General features: G+C 32.8%; 3 protein-coding genes across 6 annotated transcripts in view; 2 read left to right on the forward strand and 1 right to left on the reverse strand.

Annotated features, from left to right (window-relative positions):
- The first annotated feature begins 376 nt into the window (after nucleotides 1-376).
- Nucleotides 377-5043, forward strand: LOC108907498 (probable E3 ubiquitin-protein ligase makorin-1). Of its 2 annotated transcripts, none has more exons than XM_018711224.2 (7): nucleotides 377-646; nucleotides 994-1284; nucleotides 1344-1469; nucleotides 1521-1866; nucleotides 1924-2135; nucleotides 2188-2461; nucleotides 2632-5043. In XM_018711224.2, exons 1-7 carry the CDS (start codon nucleotides 600-602, stop codon nucleotides 2767-2769), a joined length of 1434 nt encoding a protein of 477 aa, XP_018566740.1. In that variant the 5' UTR covers nucleotides 377-599; the 3' UTR covers nucleotides 2770-5043. The 2 variants fall into 2 exon arrangements, with proteins under 2 accessions (XP_018566740.1, XP_018566741.1); XM_018711225.2 differs by having other exon boundaries at nucleotides 2635-5043.
- Nucleotides 5044-5146: 103 nt separating this feature from the next.
- On the reverse strand, nucleotides 5147-6474 carry LOC108907499 (nucleoside diphosphate-linked moiety X motif 19-like). The gene is made up of 3 exons (XM_018711226.2): nucleotides 5701-6474; nucleotides 5444-5651; nucleotides 5147-5391 (listed from the first exon to the last, which is right to left on the reverse strand). The coding sequence occupies exons 1-3, from the start codon at nucleotides 6349-6351 to the stop codon at nucleotides 5213-5215; spliced, it is 1038 nt and encodes a 345-aa protein (XP_018566742.1). The 5' UTR covers nucleotides 6352-6474; the 3' UTR covers nucleotides 5147-5212.
- Nucleotides 6475-6878: 404 nt separating this feature from the next.
- LOC108907497 (plexin-B) overlaps nucleotides 6879-16541 on the forward strand; it is a 24615-nt gene continuing 14952 nt past the window's right edge. The window contains exon 1 of one of the 3 annotated variants that reach the window (XM_018711220.1): nucleotides 6879-7362. The gene's annotated coding sequence lies outside the window, so the exon portion shown is untranslated. Of the gene's footprint in view, nucleotides 7363-12861; nucleotides 12928-14450; nucleotides 14511-16541 lie in introns of those variants that run through there. The other 2 variants (XM_018711221.2, XM_018711222.2) reach the window with 2 other exon arrangements.

The raw sequence follows: 16541 nt of genomic DNA on the forward strand, positions 1-16541 counted from the left end.
TGTAGGTCGAGTTGAAGCAAATATGTTTTTTCATCATTTTTTCATATTGTAAAAACGGGTAAAATGTAAAACCAGTTACAAAACACTTTAGCACAACACAACACAAACGGAACAAAAATCAACAGGCACTTAAATGTATATTATACCGATCTAAATCTATCATTAAAATAAAGAGACGCCGAACTTTTCTAAATTCTGTCAACTCAAAAACATTCATTTGTTTAAACAAGCAACTAGATTAAATTCAAAAAACGAATTTAGTAAATTTAGTGATTGGCAACTATTTTATAAAATTTTGTTGGCAACATGTGCGTAGGTAGCGGTCGCCAATGAGAAGCTTCCTTTCTTATTTTATAATCTGCATTTGGTGTTGGTGTTGGTATGTTGTTGGGTTGATGTGCACCTGCAAGTTCCTTTGGTGATTAGTTGTTGGTTTTTAAATTGTTTACATACAAAAAAACTCCATTACAATTAATCATAACTTAGAACTGTCTCCCGACATAAAGTCACTTTACTTTTCCTCAAGGAGAAAATTAGTGAGATGTCATCATAGGACTACGAAAAGAAAAGACGGTTAAATTGTATTCTTATCCGTCAATATGGCGGACGTAGCAAGATTTCAACATTTGGATAGGTTCTGCATCCAGTAAGTACCTACACTTAATTAGTAAGAATGTCATTTTGCACCTCAAAATGCTCATATTCGTGTTTGTATGAAACAAAAGGCTAAAGACTGTGCCAAATGTTATGTCAGTGTTTTGACACTGATTAGCTAGTTGTCCATTTTTAAATATGTTTATGTGAAATTTTAATTTCTGTTGCCTGTATAACGTAATTTAAGAATATATTTATCAACGTGGAACATAGAAAACGTCAAATAAACATAATGGTGTCATATTACAAAAACAAGTTTCAATTTAGATGTGTAATGACAATGACTATTTCTAATTTATTTGTTGTTATTATTTACCAGTATTAATGTTTTTTTTTTAGTTACTACGACAGTAGAGAATGTCCTAAAGGTGAAACATGTAATTATCAGCACAAAGCACGCTTTGAAGTAGAGAAAGTGCGTTACATCCTTGGAGAAGAATTCTTTCTCGGTAGAATACGCACCAACCAAAGAGTTTGTCGTTTCTTCAAACGAGGAAACTGCATTCATCAGCAGAACTGTCATTACCGCCATGATAACGACAACAGTACTCGAAACCTACCAAGATTAAACCCTCAGAATAATACTGTACTGAACAATACAAACCGAAATAGTAATCGTTCGAATATAAGGTAATGTGATTATTACAACTTTTTGTTAAATTGTTGCACTATGGGGTCTTCTATTTTAGCACAAATTTGCCTTCCACATCGTCTCAGTCTGCTGAAGTAAACAATAAGAATTCGATTAACAAAAATCAAAAAGAACATGGTAATAATAAGGAAAACAAACCTGCAAAATCAGACATAAACAACTGGTAAGTTGCGTTCCTTTACATAACCTAATTTTTTACTGAGTTATTGTACAGCCAAAATAATGAAGAGAAAAAGGATCAACCACAAGCAGAAGATGAGGAGGAGGAAGGCGCATGCGCGTCCCCTCCTTTAAACCGTATAAACGATTCCTGGGTAAACGCTCCGGAATTCGTGCCAAAAAGTATCATTGCTGCACGACCAAGAAGCTATGCGGAGGCACTCAGCCCAGACGCCATTGCCGAAAGGAACGCCAACAGAAAGCTCTGCCCGTACGTGAATAAAGACGGCATTTGCAGAAACTTGACAGACTGTACATATTTACATGGCGAGATGTGCGATATGTGCGAGAGATTGATTTTACACCCTTACAATGAAGAACAGAGAAAGCGACATCGTCAGGTAAGAAAAAATTACCAATAAAAGAAATATATAAAAACAATTGTCATCCAAATATAGGAATGTATAAAACAGCATGAGAAGAACATGGAACTATCGTTTGCCATCGCACGCTCTAAAGAAAAATCGTGTGGAGTCTGTTTCGAAGTGATAATGGAAAAGGCTATTGGCGAACAACGTTTTGGTATATTACCTAATTGCAACCATTGTTTCTGTCTAAGTTGTATTCGTAAATGGCGCCAGGCACGTCAGTTTGAAAATAAAATCATTAGGTAACTTTTACGTTTTTAAATCTATCGTTTTTATTTAAACTTTGTGTCTTAGGGCTTGCCCTGAGTGTAGGGTGACTTCAGATTTTGTGTGCCCCAGCATGTATTGGGTAGACACGAAGGAAGACAAAGAGAAATTAATAGATGATTACAAAAATGCTTTATCCAGAAAAGACTGCAAATATTTCAAAAAAGGACAGGGAAAATGTCCCTTTGGCAACAAGTGTTTCTATTTACATGCCTTCCCTGATGGCAGCAAATGCGATGTCGGGCCACCGCCAAGACAGAGACGTCCCAGAAATGTTGACACCGATATCGACGTCTTGCAGGTAAAGTCATTGAAATTCATAAATATGAATCGGAATTATAATTTACAATTTTACATTAACGTAATAGACACACTAAGAAGCTTGTTTCAGAAAATGAGACTGAGTAGGTTTTCGTACAACTTTTACCGAGAATTTGTGTGCCATTGGTTTACTACATAGGTTTTTTTCAGCAGGTGATGCTTTGGGACTTTCTGGATGAGCGGGATTTTCCGTGGCAGTCTTTGGCGGATGATTTAGAGGATCTTGTTTCTTTTTTTACAGATTCCGATGAGTCAGACTGGTCTGACTATGAGCTTTTCTTTGATTAGTCTTTGCATATACTAATTCATGTATATCCAAGATATTTTGATTATTTCGTAAGGTTTTACTTTCAAGTTTTTCGGTATACTGAATGACAATTCCAATTATTTATACAGATTTGTTCTATTCCTTTTATGTAGTATAATTATTGTAAATACTGTTATATCTGTTTCGTTTTGTTTCACTTCGAGGCAATAACAACAGTGTTGCTTCTAATTGTATAAAACATAGATTTAATGGTAGCCATGCCTCCTCAAACTGCTTTTTTTACAGTTTCATTAAAGAATATTTTTACACTTGTTAATCTCTTTTAAGACTCGGTTGTCAAATTTACCGATACCAGTACAAGGTGTACCAAATAATCATAGTTTTTTATTACCATTGTTGTATAGATAGAAATAATCATATGTAGTACAGGGTGTCTGAAACAAACAAGCCTATAACGCAAGAGATAAAGTCAGTATAGAAAGTGATGCTTTCCTTTGAAGTAATTATCTATAATTTTTTAATCCTAGTCGAGAGGGAATTTTTTCAAATACATAGTGGCTACTGCGTAGACTCCCTGTACACATCTGCCATTCTCACTTTAATTTTTTGGTGCATGTTGTATTCCAATAGTTAAAAACTTAAAACTACCAAAGTAAATATTATTTTTGAGCAGTGTATGAATTCCGAAAGTGATATTTTTAAAAACATTTTTGTTTCCAAATAGTTCAGCTGTCTAAAAATCATTTTAAATAATTTTGGACTAACAACCTGATGCTTAAAATGTTTCCTTTATCGGTATTGGCCCGATAAAACGGGAGTACAGTGTCGAAAAGGCATTTAACTTAGAGGCCAGTACGTTCCAATGTTTTATTTTCAAAATTAGGAGAGACATGATTCCATTTCAAATTTATTTAAGAGAGCTCTATAAATGTCATGTTTGTCTGTGTAATCGGTTAAAAATTACAAAAAAAAAATATCCCCGCATGAGAAATACCGAAATATAAGTGTATCTGCAAACGCCAAGCATCGTAACTGTGTGATCTATCTCTTCTAATATTTTGAATATGTTTACATGATTTTGTTGATACATATGTTTAGGTTAAGTACATGATTGCACCATTCATCATCAGTTTGTAACTTGTCACAGTCTGGAAGTTCCCAAAAAGTATATAATATTGTTATTTGTTACAATCAAAAGCATAGGAAAAAAAAACAAAATTGAGTTTCAACGTCGTTGTCTACAACATTATTTTTTGAAATGTGTTTTGATCTAAAGATATAGCAGTTTTACACAGTGAAGGAAATATAATTTTACTAAATATTTTTTGGGATGTGGAGTGTGATCAAGTAATGTTCGAATAAAATTAAAAGAAATTTTTTTGTAGTTACTAACAAAATTTTATTTTATCGCGGTGCTAGGACAGATGAACTGGAAACAGGCGAGACAAGCCATGTTTAAAAGATCTGTGATTTTTAGCTTGCTAGGTATAATTAAAATAATTTTTAGTTTTTTAGTTAATCCGTTGACTCACTCTTTGTTAATAAATAGATATTTATAGATTACTATTTTAGTTGTTTCAGTAACTTTATTTTTACAGTTGTTAAGAACAAACGTTGAAAATGTATATTTATAGAAAAATTGTATTGATAGAGGTGGCGAGTTCAACTATTTGTGTTTGAACAATAGAATTATATGGAGAGGTATTATGTGTCTAAACTCTGAAGGATAATTTTTATTTGAATATGTAACAGTTCCAGTGTTGTTTACTAGTAGCGTTCTTTGTTTTCTATAGAATTTATGAATATATATATAACCAAATATTAAATTTGAACGTTTCTAGTAAAGAGGAAAATGGTCTTCTTTATTGTGTGTTTGTTATCCTTTTGGGTTTATTTTTACCTCTAAAAGAATATTGTAGCAATATAAATTATCAAAGCTGAAAATGGTGGTTTTGTTTATTGGTCGTAGACATTTATTTGTGTGCCTATATAACATATATAAATATGTATAAAATACGCCTCGTAGGTTTGAGAAGGAACTAGGGGCTCTAGTTGTGTTCTGTTACATTTCAACTGTCGGTGTCATTCTTTGTGGGAGCGCTACTTTTCAAAAAGTAAAATTATTTCTTTTGAAATCATCTGTATTTGCTTACTTTTATTTGATTAGCTCATTTGTGTTGTTTTTTAATTAATAGTATCATATATATTTAGGCAAAATATGACTGTAAACTTGAAACCTACTTTGTTTAATTATTTTTATTGTACTTATTATTAAAAGAGATGCTACAATTTAATGCTGTTTCAATAAATGCTCCTAAATTTACCATTGTTAGCTAAAATAAAGTATCCAACAAGTATACCAGACTTAGTATGATAGGCAAAAACTTTTCAGCAAAATATACTCCCCTTAGGTTGTAATAAAATATTAATGCAGAATCGATACATATCAAACGGTACAAAACATTACGTACTGATCAGTGGTGGTAGATGCTTATCTTTTGGTGTAAAATTTTTAATAAAAATTTTCTTGTGATAGTCCCCATTCATCAATAACCTGTTTTGAACTTGACAAATTGGAAGTTCCTTAATAAATTCGACATTAATATTTTCTTTATCGATGGATTTTGGGTACATGTCGTCGCCTGCAATAAATTTTGTAAATATTTTTTTAAATATTCTTTACGCTATTAATACCTGGAAATATAGTGTACAAACCTTCCTTACTGTTTACTCTGTATGGAAAATACTTTTCACATCCGTAACACGATCTTTTCGAGGTATGTTCGGAAAGGGTATTGATATCATTAAAATTTCTTATCCTTGAAATTTCATAAAACTGTGGAACAGGAAGCATAATTTTTTCATTGCTGTTCAAGACTATGTATTCATCTGGAGTAGCCCACTGAAATGTTAATTAGTAAAAACTAGATCGGGTGGTGTTTCTTTGTTACCTTAATATTTTGAATCTCATTTTCTTCTCTATGTACATCTGGCATTTGATTGAATGTTGAAAAAAAGAACATGGTGTCAAATCTGATTGGTATAGCTGGGGGCGTCATCCAGTTGCTCCAATTTTTCAACGACCATACGTCTGGGTATAATTCAAATTGCGAACATAAATTTAAGAATTCGTTTGGATTATCATGGACCCGGTGTTGCCATTTTAAGATTTCATGACCTCCAATATAAGAAGCCCATGTGGATGAATTGTGCGTGTAATTTACTTTACCACTTTTGCAAATTAAAATACCACATTCTTCAAAAGTTTCTCTAATAGCACATATTCTCAAAGACAGATATCTTGGTAAACAATTTTTGTCAGTATTATTTAAAATTGGTGGGATATTCTCTTTTGGGTAAAGCTGTTTGAATGAATCTAATTTGTGTCCAAATTTTTCAAAGATTTGTAACCAGCGAATATTACCATCACTTTTGGATATATTCCCACCCGGAAAAACATAAACATTTGGTAAAATTCCCGATTTACCACTGCGCTGTAGACACAAAACTTTATAATTAAATAGATGCGACTGCGAGAAGTTTGATTTTGCCGCAATTATTAAACTAGCAGATTCGCGCCAAATTTTCAAATTCGTACTCATCCTAACTTCCTATCATACAACAATACACTCCGTTTGGAAAATTAATCAAATATGTCCTTTTACGGAGCGTGATTATAATATTTATAAGTTTAACAATGTTACACCACCACATTAAAAAATACCTTGTTTTTGAAAGCCTAAGTTGCAGTATTAGCCAACTAGTAAATTTACAAAACTAAATAGAAACAAGGGAATTACGTAATATTTTATCTACTACATACTAACAAAATTTCAGATATAGTTAGATTAAAATTCCGATTACGTAAAAAAAATATATAAAATACTTCTATGGGTAAATAAAATGAGACATTTTTGTATTTTTCCTTTATATTGGCATTATATATTAAAACTAAGAATGGGTAATTTTTTCAAATAAAAAGGCCGTTTGTTGACTTGTTGGGAACCGCTGTATGATATTTGTGACCTTAAGGGCGGAGCTTAATAATCCCTGTATCTTTTGTATAATAAATGGTTATGTCGATCAGCGCCCCCAAGCGGTGTCGGCATCTGGTGGGTGAATGAAGAACTGAAGTTTAGTTTGCGCTCGGTGTCGGTACATCAGCAGTGAAATGTATAGCTGCATCGATGTAATTTGGGAATCAAGAATTTGTTAGTGTACAGACACTCCCAAATAAATATAGAAAATAAAGTAAGTTGATGAGAAAAGTAAAGCCAAAAATAAAGTGAAGTTTATAGATGAGTGACCAAGGATGATGCCAAAACACAAAGAATTCAAGTTTGTAACACTCCTGATAGAAGGTTTCAAAATGGAGTAGATATACATTTGTTGTTGTTATAAAGAAAGGCAACGTGTGTTTGCCGTTTGCTGTAATAAATAATAACAGACACCGCTCTGTGCATATCATATTTCACATCAAAACCATTTCCCATGGTTGGCAAATAGTGTGTATGTTCCTTGTGCAGAAAACCACTAGTTCTTGGATGCTGGGATCTATGTATGACCTTTGTGTATCGAGATATTCAAAATCATTCACCGAATATCGATGTAAGGTAAGAACCTTTAGTAATTTTCTAATCCATCACATACAATGTAAGTTCTCTCTCAACAAAACTGCTTTCCAAACGTGACAATTTTTATTTTCACTCATTAATGACAACATAATGTGACAAACTGCTTGGAATTTCAAATCAAATAAATCTTAAGAATCGTGCCTAGAAACTGTTTTCTAATTGTTACTGCTCACATGTTTTTGAAACATAAAACCTTTTCTTGATATCTTCTATAATTTCTAAACACGACTTCGAAAAATGTTTATTACATACTCATGTAGGTACCAAATAGTCTGATAGATCTGTATATTGAATGGTTTATATATTATTAATTTTCCAACAGAATTTAAACATAGAAAGGAGTGGTTTTTATAAGTTGGTTGGTTTCTTTTGTGGTTTTAGTTTGTTAAACAAATATAAACATGTTATAATTTGTATTTTTACTGGGCATATCCACAAATCAATTACCTAAGGATAATTTTTATATGAAAAATATGTTTAGCATATAATTATAAGAAGGAACAGGCAGTTGTACAACTCATTTGATGTCAGTGTTACTGGGAGACAAAATGAAGCAATTTTGAAATTAACATTTTTCCTGATGTTTAAATTGTATATTTTAGAATTCCCAAAGCGTTGTAAGCAGCGAAAACAAATAAAAAATGTACTCTAAAAATTAACTTTTACAGTTAGTGCTCAAACGACTCATTTTTAAAATGGAAACGCAGTCCAGAATTTATATTTTATTTTCTGGCCCAAAATCGAGACGAGTAGCAGTTATTCACAAAGTATTGTGTTCTGCAGCCATATAAATCCAAAAGTTTCTAGGATCTCCGAACTTTTGTAACTTATTTTATCATCTTTTTACGATTTTTCCAATGTGCAACAAACATTGGAGACATTGAAGATCTCACGAAACTAAATTAATTTATAACAAAATGCCTCAGCTCGATTTTTGGCTGGTTTTGATTTATATTTATAAGAAATTGCTTGTCTAAAGGCACGTGTAACGTTTATTGAATTCTAAGTAATTTGTTGGCATCGATCGGTGCAACGTACAATAATAAAAACAAATATACCCAATTTCTTGCAATTTCAATAACTTGATGTTCCCGCTTTCAAATGAAAGATAAATAAACCACAAAGTTATTTAAAATAAAATCTTTTGTAAATTTTAAATATTACACATAATCTAATAAACCTGCTAGTTTTTTAACGCAAAAATCTTTTATTGGAGTGTCGTTGGGTATTTATTTGAAATATCCTTCAATACAATGACGGCATAAATTCGCAAAACAAATATAATAAATTAGTAACCATTTCCGGAGCGTTATTTGTCCAGGGGAGCGCCCATCTTTGAGCAATAAATCTGGATCAGATAACCGGGCACATTTTTATTACATTCCGCATAAAAGGTGCCTAGAAAGCAATGAGTCCTTTGTACGGCAGTTAATATAATATGATAATGCAATGCAGTTCATTTTTTGCCCTATCAAAAACCGATCTGTGAAATTGAAAAACTTTGTCGGTACTCGTTTTAATTTTACAAGTCGCTGTCGTGTCTTGGACGTGATGGGCATAACAATCGTTTCATGTGGTGTCCCATTATTTTACGCGAACCCTGAAAGGTTTTGAAATATGTATTAATGCGCGCTGAAAAACGATACAAAATACAGAAATGCCTGAAGAACGGGATGAAAAATGAATCGGCGATCAATCCAACCTCTCCCCTAACAAAAAAACAGAAAATCTCTGTGGCTAGTTGCGATTTATAGCCATTTTTTTAAAAAAAGGAAAGAAACTACCGGATAATTTCCAAAACGCGTACTAAAGTTTGTAACGTAAAAAAATCCTTTTTACAACAGAACGGAAAGACGAAAGAAAGAGTTTCAAACAGTATCATCAGAAGTGGGCGGAATCGTCGAAAAAATTAATTTTCCTTCGAGTTCTCTTTTTGGTTGACTTAAAGGGAATCTACCTATGCAGTGTACCTACGCATTTCACTGGGTTCTAAAACGAGTTTGATAGAACCTAATGAGGCGTTACAAATGATCAAATAAAACACTAAGCTCCTCGAGAGGATTATTTTTTCAAACTGGGCGCACTACATCTTTACAGCTTGGAAACAGGCATTTTCACTTACCTTTATTGATAATCAGGTATGGACTGAAGATTATACAGTGCGACGAGTCACTAACTTGGAATGAATTCGCTATATCGACACAAAATCGTTTAGAAAAACATGCCCAGACACTTTGATTTGATTAGTATTTACTTATTTATGTTGCGCATTTCTTTTATCAAGAAAATATATATATATTGTATATATACAGGTTGTCCCAACTAGGAACTATATAATCACTAACAAATTTCAAATATTTATTACCATCGTTCCCAATGTACAGCAAGTTAAAGGTTATTCGTTTATCATTCTTGTCATTTAAAAAATATGCGTTGCGTATTTGATTTCAAAACTGTAGTTTCGGTCTTGTTACACTTGTTTACTTACAAGATTTTTTTATTTATTCCCTCCAAATGGTAAAAGCATAATTTTGAACCTGTTGTATCTTTAAGACTTGGCGACTGTTTTTTATGAAAGAAGCTTTTAGGGATCTTTCCCTATAAAAACTTTTTGAGTGGGTAGAAAAAACTGCTCAAATGCAAAGTTGCAAATGCTTTTACGTATGAATATTTTACATCCACTGTGTCCACACTGAACAAAGTTATAATATCAAAAACATAGCATTTCAAATTATTTTGTTGATTTTGAAGATTGCATCATATTAAAAAACTTTATGGCAATTTTGCCATAGTCTTGAAATTATCGTCTGTTTTAAGTTCTAACGAATTTTATGACGTAAATTCGGTTCTTATAACGTTAACTTTCTTTTAGAAAAACTCTAGGGCGGAAAAGTTTGTATCTAATATATCTAAAACAAACCTCTACTTTTTAATACAAGCGCTTAGGACTGGCGTGCTGTGTATCTAAGTATAAATAGATGGAGTTTTTTTAATATTCTTGATTTATTAGGTAGAAAACAAGTTTCCTAATAAATTAATTTGCCTTTGGAAAACTTTTTTAAGCTATCCCGCACAAGTTGCATTTGTTGCAGTTTAATAACGGACGCACATTCGAGGCGGTATCACAAAGATACCGCCTCGAAAGGGCACCTCGATACAAAAGAGTAAAAGCATGATATTCAACACGTCAAATTTGTCTCAAAATAAATTGGTTTGTTTCCGATAGCCCCTTTGTATAAGATCTCATAATTAATTACAGCATTTCAAAAATAGATGTTTTTTCATACTGTCACTGTCATTAACTTTAGTAAGATGAAGTGGCACTAAAAATATGTTTGTCTTTGCCCCTCTGGCAGTTAGTCTATGTGAAATAGTCCATCCGGTCTCATTTAAAAATATATTTGTCAACACACCGTATGTTCTGCCACAGAACTAACAGTTATTCAGAAATACAAGGAAAATTACGAAAATCGTTTATTAAATCCGTGTTTTTTTTTACTTATACATAGTATTTTTAAATGGCAAGAAATTCGATGACAGTAACAAACCGATCGCCAGAAAATGAATAAATTTTTAAGCCTGATTTGTCGCTATGACTACACATTCAGATTAGAGGATAGCCCCTGGATATCGAAAAGATTTATATTCCATCGAATGTTGCCCATATATCAGCCGTTTCGGTATGCACCCTTGTATTTATTTAATTAAAATTAAAAATACACGACCTAATACCGAAATAACGAGTTAAAAGTACACGAAGGTAATTAGTTACACTTTTCGGTGTATTAAAATTTAACGAAATCCGTTACATTCTTTATCTGGTGGGCTCTGTGTATGTTAAAGAATGTGGAACCAAGTAGGAAGCAAAGAAGTCTTGCAGATATCGACCCAAGTTTCGGTTTAGTTAAACTAATTTGTAATTTCCACCGCAGATTATGTGTTTCTCAAACAAGTTTCAAATTGGGGGTTTCGACTAAGTTCGGGCCATAACCAATTAAAAAGAACACTGTCGATAATTAAATTAACTGCTTTTATCTCCTCTCCGAATTTTTCCTATCAACCCCTCGAAAATTTTCAATTCCCTTAACAAAACTCGCACTGTCTTTTCGATGCCATAAAAATTAATCTACCACGGCACTTCCTGCTTCTAGATACTTTTTGCAAGGATCCAGCTGAATAGAATAGAAACGCATTATTTTCCATATTTTAAAATGAATTTAATAATCGTCGTGTTTTAAATGTATATTTCTCGTAGCATGGCAATAAAGTTAAATACAGCAGAAAAAATTAAGTTAAATTTGTTCTGTCGCTGTACTCGATGCATCGGTTTTATACCTACCATCCATACGAGATTATATTTGTTAAACCAGAAGAGCACTTACAGCTTGACAGATAACAGTTTTTATTATTAATAAAATGGCCTTTATGGCTCTTTATCATCAACTTACATGCGTTGGCAACCACTAAAAGTCCCAAGTTTGTTATTAAATTTATTTACTATCAGCATAGCCTTTGTCCATGGTAACCTATAAAATGATATTAAATAGGTTTTCCCTCGTTTTCTTAGAACACTTGTGGCCAACCGAGTGTGGTGTGGCATTTTAAAATAAACCAGTTGTTATAAAAGCTAACGTTGTTTGGCCATCTAATTGATTTTGTACGCACAAATATCTGCTTTTTAGAAGGCGCTTTAATTTATTTTAATGAGGTCCTGGCTGAATCACTTCTTCTTTATGGGTGACATTAACTTAATGAGATATTAATATGATAGATCACCGAATAAATCTTCATTATATTTTCTATGGCAGACCACTTAAGTCCGTAAATTACTGACATTAAAAAATTGACTAATTTTACACCTGATTTGTCGGTGTCTATCAGTTGACCACAAATTATATCTAACCTAACGACCGCCTTAAAAACGCATCACTCAAAATTTCGAGTTCCGAATAAGCTTAATAACAATACTTCTCTTTGAAATATCAGTTCTTATTGGGTAGATGGTGGTAAAAATATGAGGAGTGTTAAAGACCTCATGAAATTCTAATGAACGCTAAAAGTTTTATAAAAGCAACGTATTATATCGGCAGATACCATATATCTTTAGAATTACATCAGAAATCAACTAAATCGAGTTTTACCGAGACTAACCATGGAAACATGGGATTTACTACGCTTTTGAATCATTGAAAATTTTAAATCTAACTTTACACATATCTAATATCTCAAGTTAGAAATATTCGTTACAGAATAAAGCATGCCACACACGCGCATGCAAAACTGCCGATGCATGTATGTGTGTAGGGCGCTTAATATACAATGATTAAAATCACAGATATTATAAATTACAGTGACCTGTATGACATTCTTTTGTTATGGTTATTTACATCCTGTAGTTTTTTCTAGATAATATGAGTGTACTTATATGTAAATTATGTGGTTTTTCAACCAAACGTGGTTGCCGATAAATATCTTTGTGACTTCATCAATATCTATATTAGTGTCACTTAATGCAACTAGTCGGGAACTTATATTTTCTATCTGGTAAGTTTAGAAACAACTCTTCTTATATTTTATTGACTGGGTGCGTTGCAATATATCGAAATAACATAAAGGGAACGATTATTAAACAGTCAGCTATCTGCATCAATGTAAAATGTAACAACTTTTGTAGGACCAATTTGGAAGTCGCCAGAAAATTGGGGCAAAACTATAGACGACTCTAAGCTCGGTTTAAATTCATTAAGTGTTCTTCTTGTAGTTCAAGTTATCTATGTCTGCAACTGTCTACGAGTACTAGACAGACGATAATAGTAATTCTATTTCGCCGTTCTCTGATAGACTTGATAATGGAAATCGATTTGATCACAAAAACTTATTTACCATCCTGACCCGATTATGAAGCAACTTTATTTATTTTACGTCCTCCCGATGTCGGTGGCGTGTTTTTAAGTCTGAACTTTCTGATTACCATAAGAAAAATAATGTGGAGCTGACAGTGAACATAAAAATTTAAGTGCAGTTTTATATAAAAATACTTATTTGGAGCGATATCGAGGGCATTGTTAAAAAACCGCCCGTCGTCAAAAATTTGTCGATTTTTGTCCTTAATGTAATGTAAGCTGCGGATTTGACAATGAAGAAATTTAAGTTAATTTAAGATATATAAAAATACTTATTTGGTTATATTGAAGGGATAAAACATTTGTCGATATTCGTTTTTTTAATGAACTTATCACTTGTTAAAAATGTAATGTGAGTTGAATGGCCAGAGAAGCTTAAATACCAATTTAAATTTAGCCCTATTATTTCAACTACGCTAAAGAAAATAGTTTATTTTATAAATGAAAATAATATATTACCCACCACGAAATTTATGAGGCTCTTTCGTAATGGCTAACCGAGTAAAAATGAATATTAATCAAATTCATTACAGAGAAAACGTAATAAATACGAGCCGGCCTTTTATTAAGTCGCGTTACAAAATTTCAGTGTTTTATACAGGCGCTAAAAAATTAGATCGAACGTTTTATCTCTGCGAATTTGTTTTTCCAATAAATTCAACTTTGATTAATACTTGTATTATGCCTTCCAAAAAAACTAGACATTTTAATAAGGGCCTTTAATTTTTTTGCTTATTGATACTCATCCATCGGCTTGGCAAAAAAGTAACCCTTCAGTTAATAACCTCGATTATAAAGGCAAATACCGACATTCTATATAACTCTGTTCCCGGACATGTCTCTTATTATTATTATCATATATTAAAATATCCTGTCGCGTTCTCCTAATTTTGTCGCTTTTCGGATAAACGGGCCTCATTCGTAGTTGTCAATAAGCGCGAAAGCGCCCACAAAATGTGATTTAATTAAAATATTTCGAAACTGCCGAGCAAAGAGCGTGCGACTGACACCCCCCGTGCTTATTTTTAGTCCAAACATCAACATATTTCTATCTGTCACCGGGCGCTACGTTCAAAAACAATTCCGATTTAGAAGTGCATTAATTGAAGCGCTTCTAACGAATGAAAAACTGCTTCCGTTCGAAAATTCTACTTGATATGTTTATAGCACCAAAAAGAATTTGTGTAATCTTAATATTACTAATTGGAGCATCTAAAGACTAGAGTAAGTAGTATTTTGGGCTATCAATTTCAATTTGTCATCCAGTTGTTTTTTCTTAAGTAGTCTATTTAAATCATAGGTCCACTCGGGGCGCTGTTGTGAACTGTATATATTTTGAAGCGGCTGTGGCGGGAAGATCAATCAAAGTCTGTGCCGTTACTCACAAAACATTCCACACTCACCCTCTTAAGCCCCTCCGTATCAGAAAGGTCCCATTCAGTAACGCCTTGAGTTCCGTACCCCGTTAATGGCTATTTATATAATTTATTTTTCAAGTTGCACCGCGAACAAAGACTCGTAAGTGGTTTCGCTCGGGTTTTATTAATTTAGCTTTTGTTTTTGCGACAATGCGAATTCGTTTTAAAATGGATAGGCCGTGCTCTGCCGCTAAATAAAATTTTATTTTTCACCGCTCGCGAGGTTAATATGATAACTTTTCACGCTCTATTAGTTTTTAATAACTTTTGTAGGGCTTTTAAACTAAATAAAAACCTTTCAGTTGCGCTGGCCACCTATGGACGATGGAATTGGATTTTAAGTTTACCCTGGCCTCTTTACTTTACACAATAAATTTATTGACATATAACGTATTGTCTCTAAAGTCCGGAAGAAAAAAAGCGATAGAAAAAAACACCAGAATTAATAAATAGAAAACCCCCATGATATTATATTCACAACTGAATTTCAAAGAAAAAAATTCTAATGGGGTAGCACAGCTGTTAGCGATTGTTGCCAGATCGAGCGATTCGTCACAAATTAGACGAAATTTCGTTTGCAAAACGCACTTGTAAAAATAATGTATGTACTTAAAATACTATTTTTTTAGGTTAAGATGTAATAAAAAACACTGGTTTCACATTTTTCTCACAAAGTTGGAAACAGCCCGCTTTTTTAAATTTTTAAATTGATAATTCCTTCGTGCAACTATGCCTTAAATATGCCCAGCCTCTTGAAACCACTTGTAGTGTTTACACAAAACCTAATGTCAAAAGGAAGTTCCACATTCACTTAAGTGCTAAGCCAGTGAAAACTCATACCAAGCGTGCACCGACATTATTCCGTTCTAAAAATAGCGGGTGCATGTTTTATATATTTCTCCTTCTAGCCAAATATTGCCGATGAATGTGCAGTGCTTCATATTAATTGAAGTACCTCGTTAAAAGAGCCGTAATAAGTATGGCGACCTAAATATTTATCGCCTCTGAACTCGTTCGCGCGACCTATGGCGTAAGCTAAGTGAAATGATAATGATAAGGAAAAATTTATAGTTTCCAGTAAAATAAACAGCGTTGTTTACTAACAAGATTAAGTATATGCTGAACGTAAATTTTCTTCATGGCATATAAGTGTGTTGTTTCGAGCGAAATTATATTTTTTTGCAACCTTTAAAAAGAGGTCTATACTGATTTGCCAGCACGTTATTTTTTGCTTGCACTGTCATCCACAATATCGTATCGATTTTGAGTACAGACGGGAAAACAAGTTCCAAACACGTGAATCGCTGGGGTTTAAAAATAACAATTGCATGGAATAAAAACGAAATAACGTTTTGATGCAGTTTTGGTTCAACCGATTTTTATAATTTCTAGCAGAGTATAAATAAAATTCTTAGTGAATGTTCTACGTCATCAATAGGGAAGTAAGATAAGCTTTTTAGTCACACCCTGTATACTTTCGAGATACAGAGCGACAAAATAAAATTTTTTAAATAGAATTTTTACGAAAATTTCCAAACGGTGCGAAATATTTTTATGAAATTTGGTATTCCGTGGTTTTTAAGGACGCCAAATACGCTGGTCGAATTATTTTTGGTATATTTTATAGAGGGCGTTAGTTATGCTACATTCGTCTTACATTTTAAGTTCTAATTTTTTTGAGGTTAGGTTTTTCGGGCTCCAATTTCTAATGTACAATTTTATTTTCTAAAAATAATGTACTCTTGTTAGAACTTCCTAATGTGGACGGTTTTCGAGAAAAAAGGCTTATTTGAATTCTTACAATATTACGGTGAAGAAAATAAGTAACTTTTCTCAA

This window comes from Anoplophora glabripennis, unplaced genomic scaffold (assembly GCF_000390285.2).
Source record: "Anoplophora glabripennis isolate ALB-LARVAE unplaced genomic scaffold, Agla_2.0 scaffold5, whole genome shotgun sequence".
Lineage (NCBI taxonomy): Eukaryota > Metazoa > Arthropoda > Insecta > Coleoptera > Cerambycidae > Anoplophora > Anoplophora glabripennis.

What these genes read in the sequence shown, in the direction of transcription:
- LOC108907498 (XM_018711224.2), top strand. Translation starts at nt 600, where the DNA reads ATGGCGGACGTAGCAAGATTTCAACATTTGGATAGGTTCTGCATCCA. An exon ending in AGTAATCGTTCGAATATAAG is followed by an intron (nt 1,285 to 1,343) that starts GTAATGTGATTA and finishes CTTCTATTTTAG; the next exon opens with CACAAATTTGCCTTCCACAT. An exon ending in TTTGAAAATAAAATCATTAG is followed by an intron (nt 2,136 to 2,187) that starts GTAACTTTTACG and finishes TTTGTGTCTTAG; the next exon opens with GGCTTGCCCTGAGTGTAGGG.
- LOC108907499 (XM_018711226.2), bottom strand. Translation starts at nt 6,351, where the DNA reads ATGAGTACGAATTTGAAAATTTGGCGCGAATCTGCTAGTTTAATAATT. An exon ending in ATGAGATTCAAAATATTAAG is followed by an intron (nt 5,652 to 5,700) that starts GTAACAAAGAAA and finishes TTAACATTTCAG; the next exon opens with TGGGCTACTCCAGATGAATA. An exon ending in TTTGTACACTATATTTCCAG is followed by an intron (nt 5,392 to 5,443) that starts GTATTAATAGCG and finishes AATTTATTGCAG; the next exon opens with GCGACGACATGTACCCAAAA.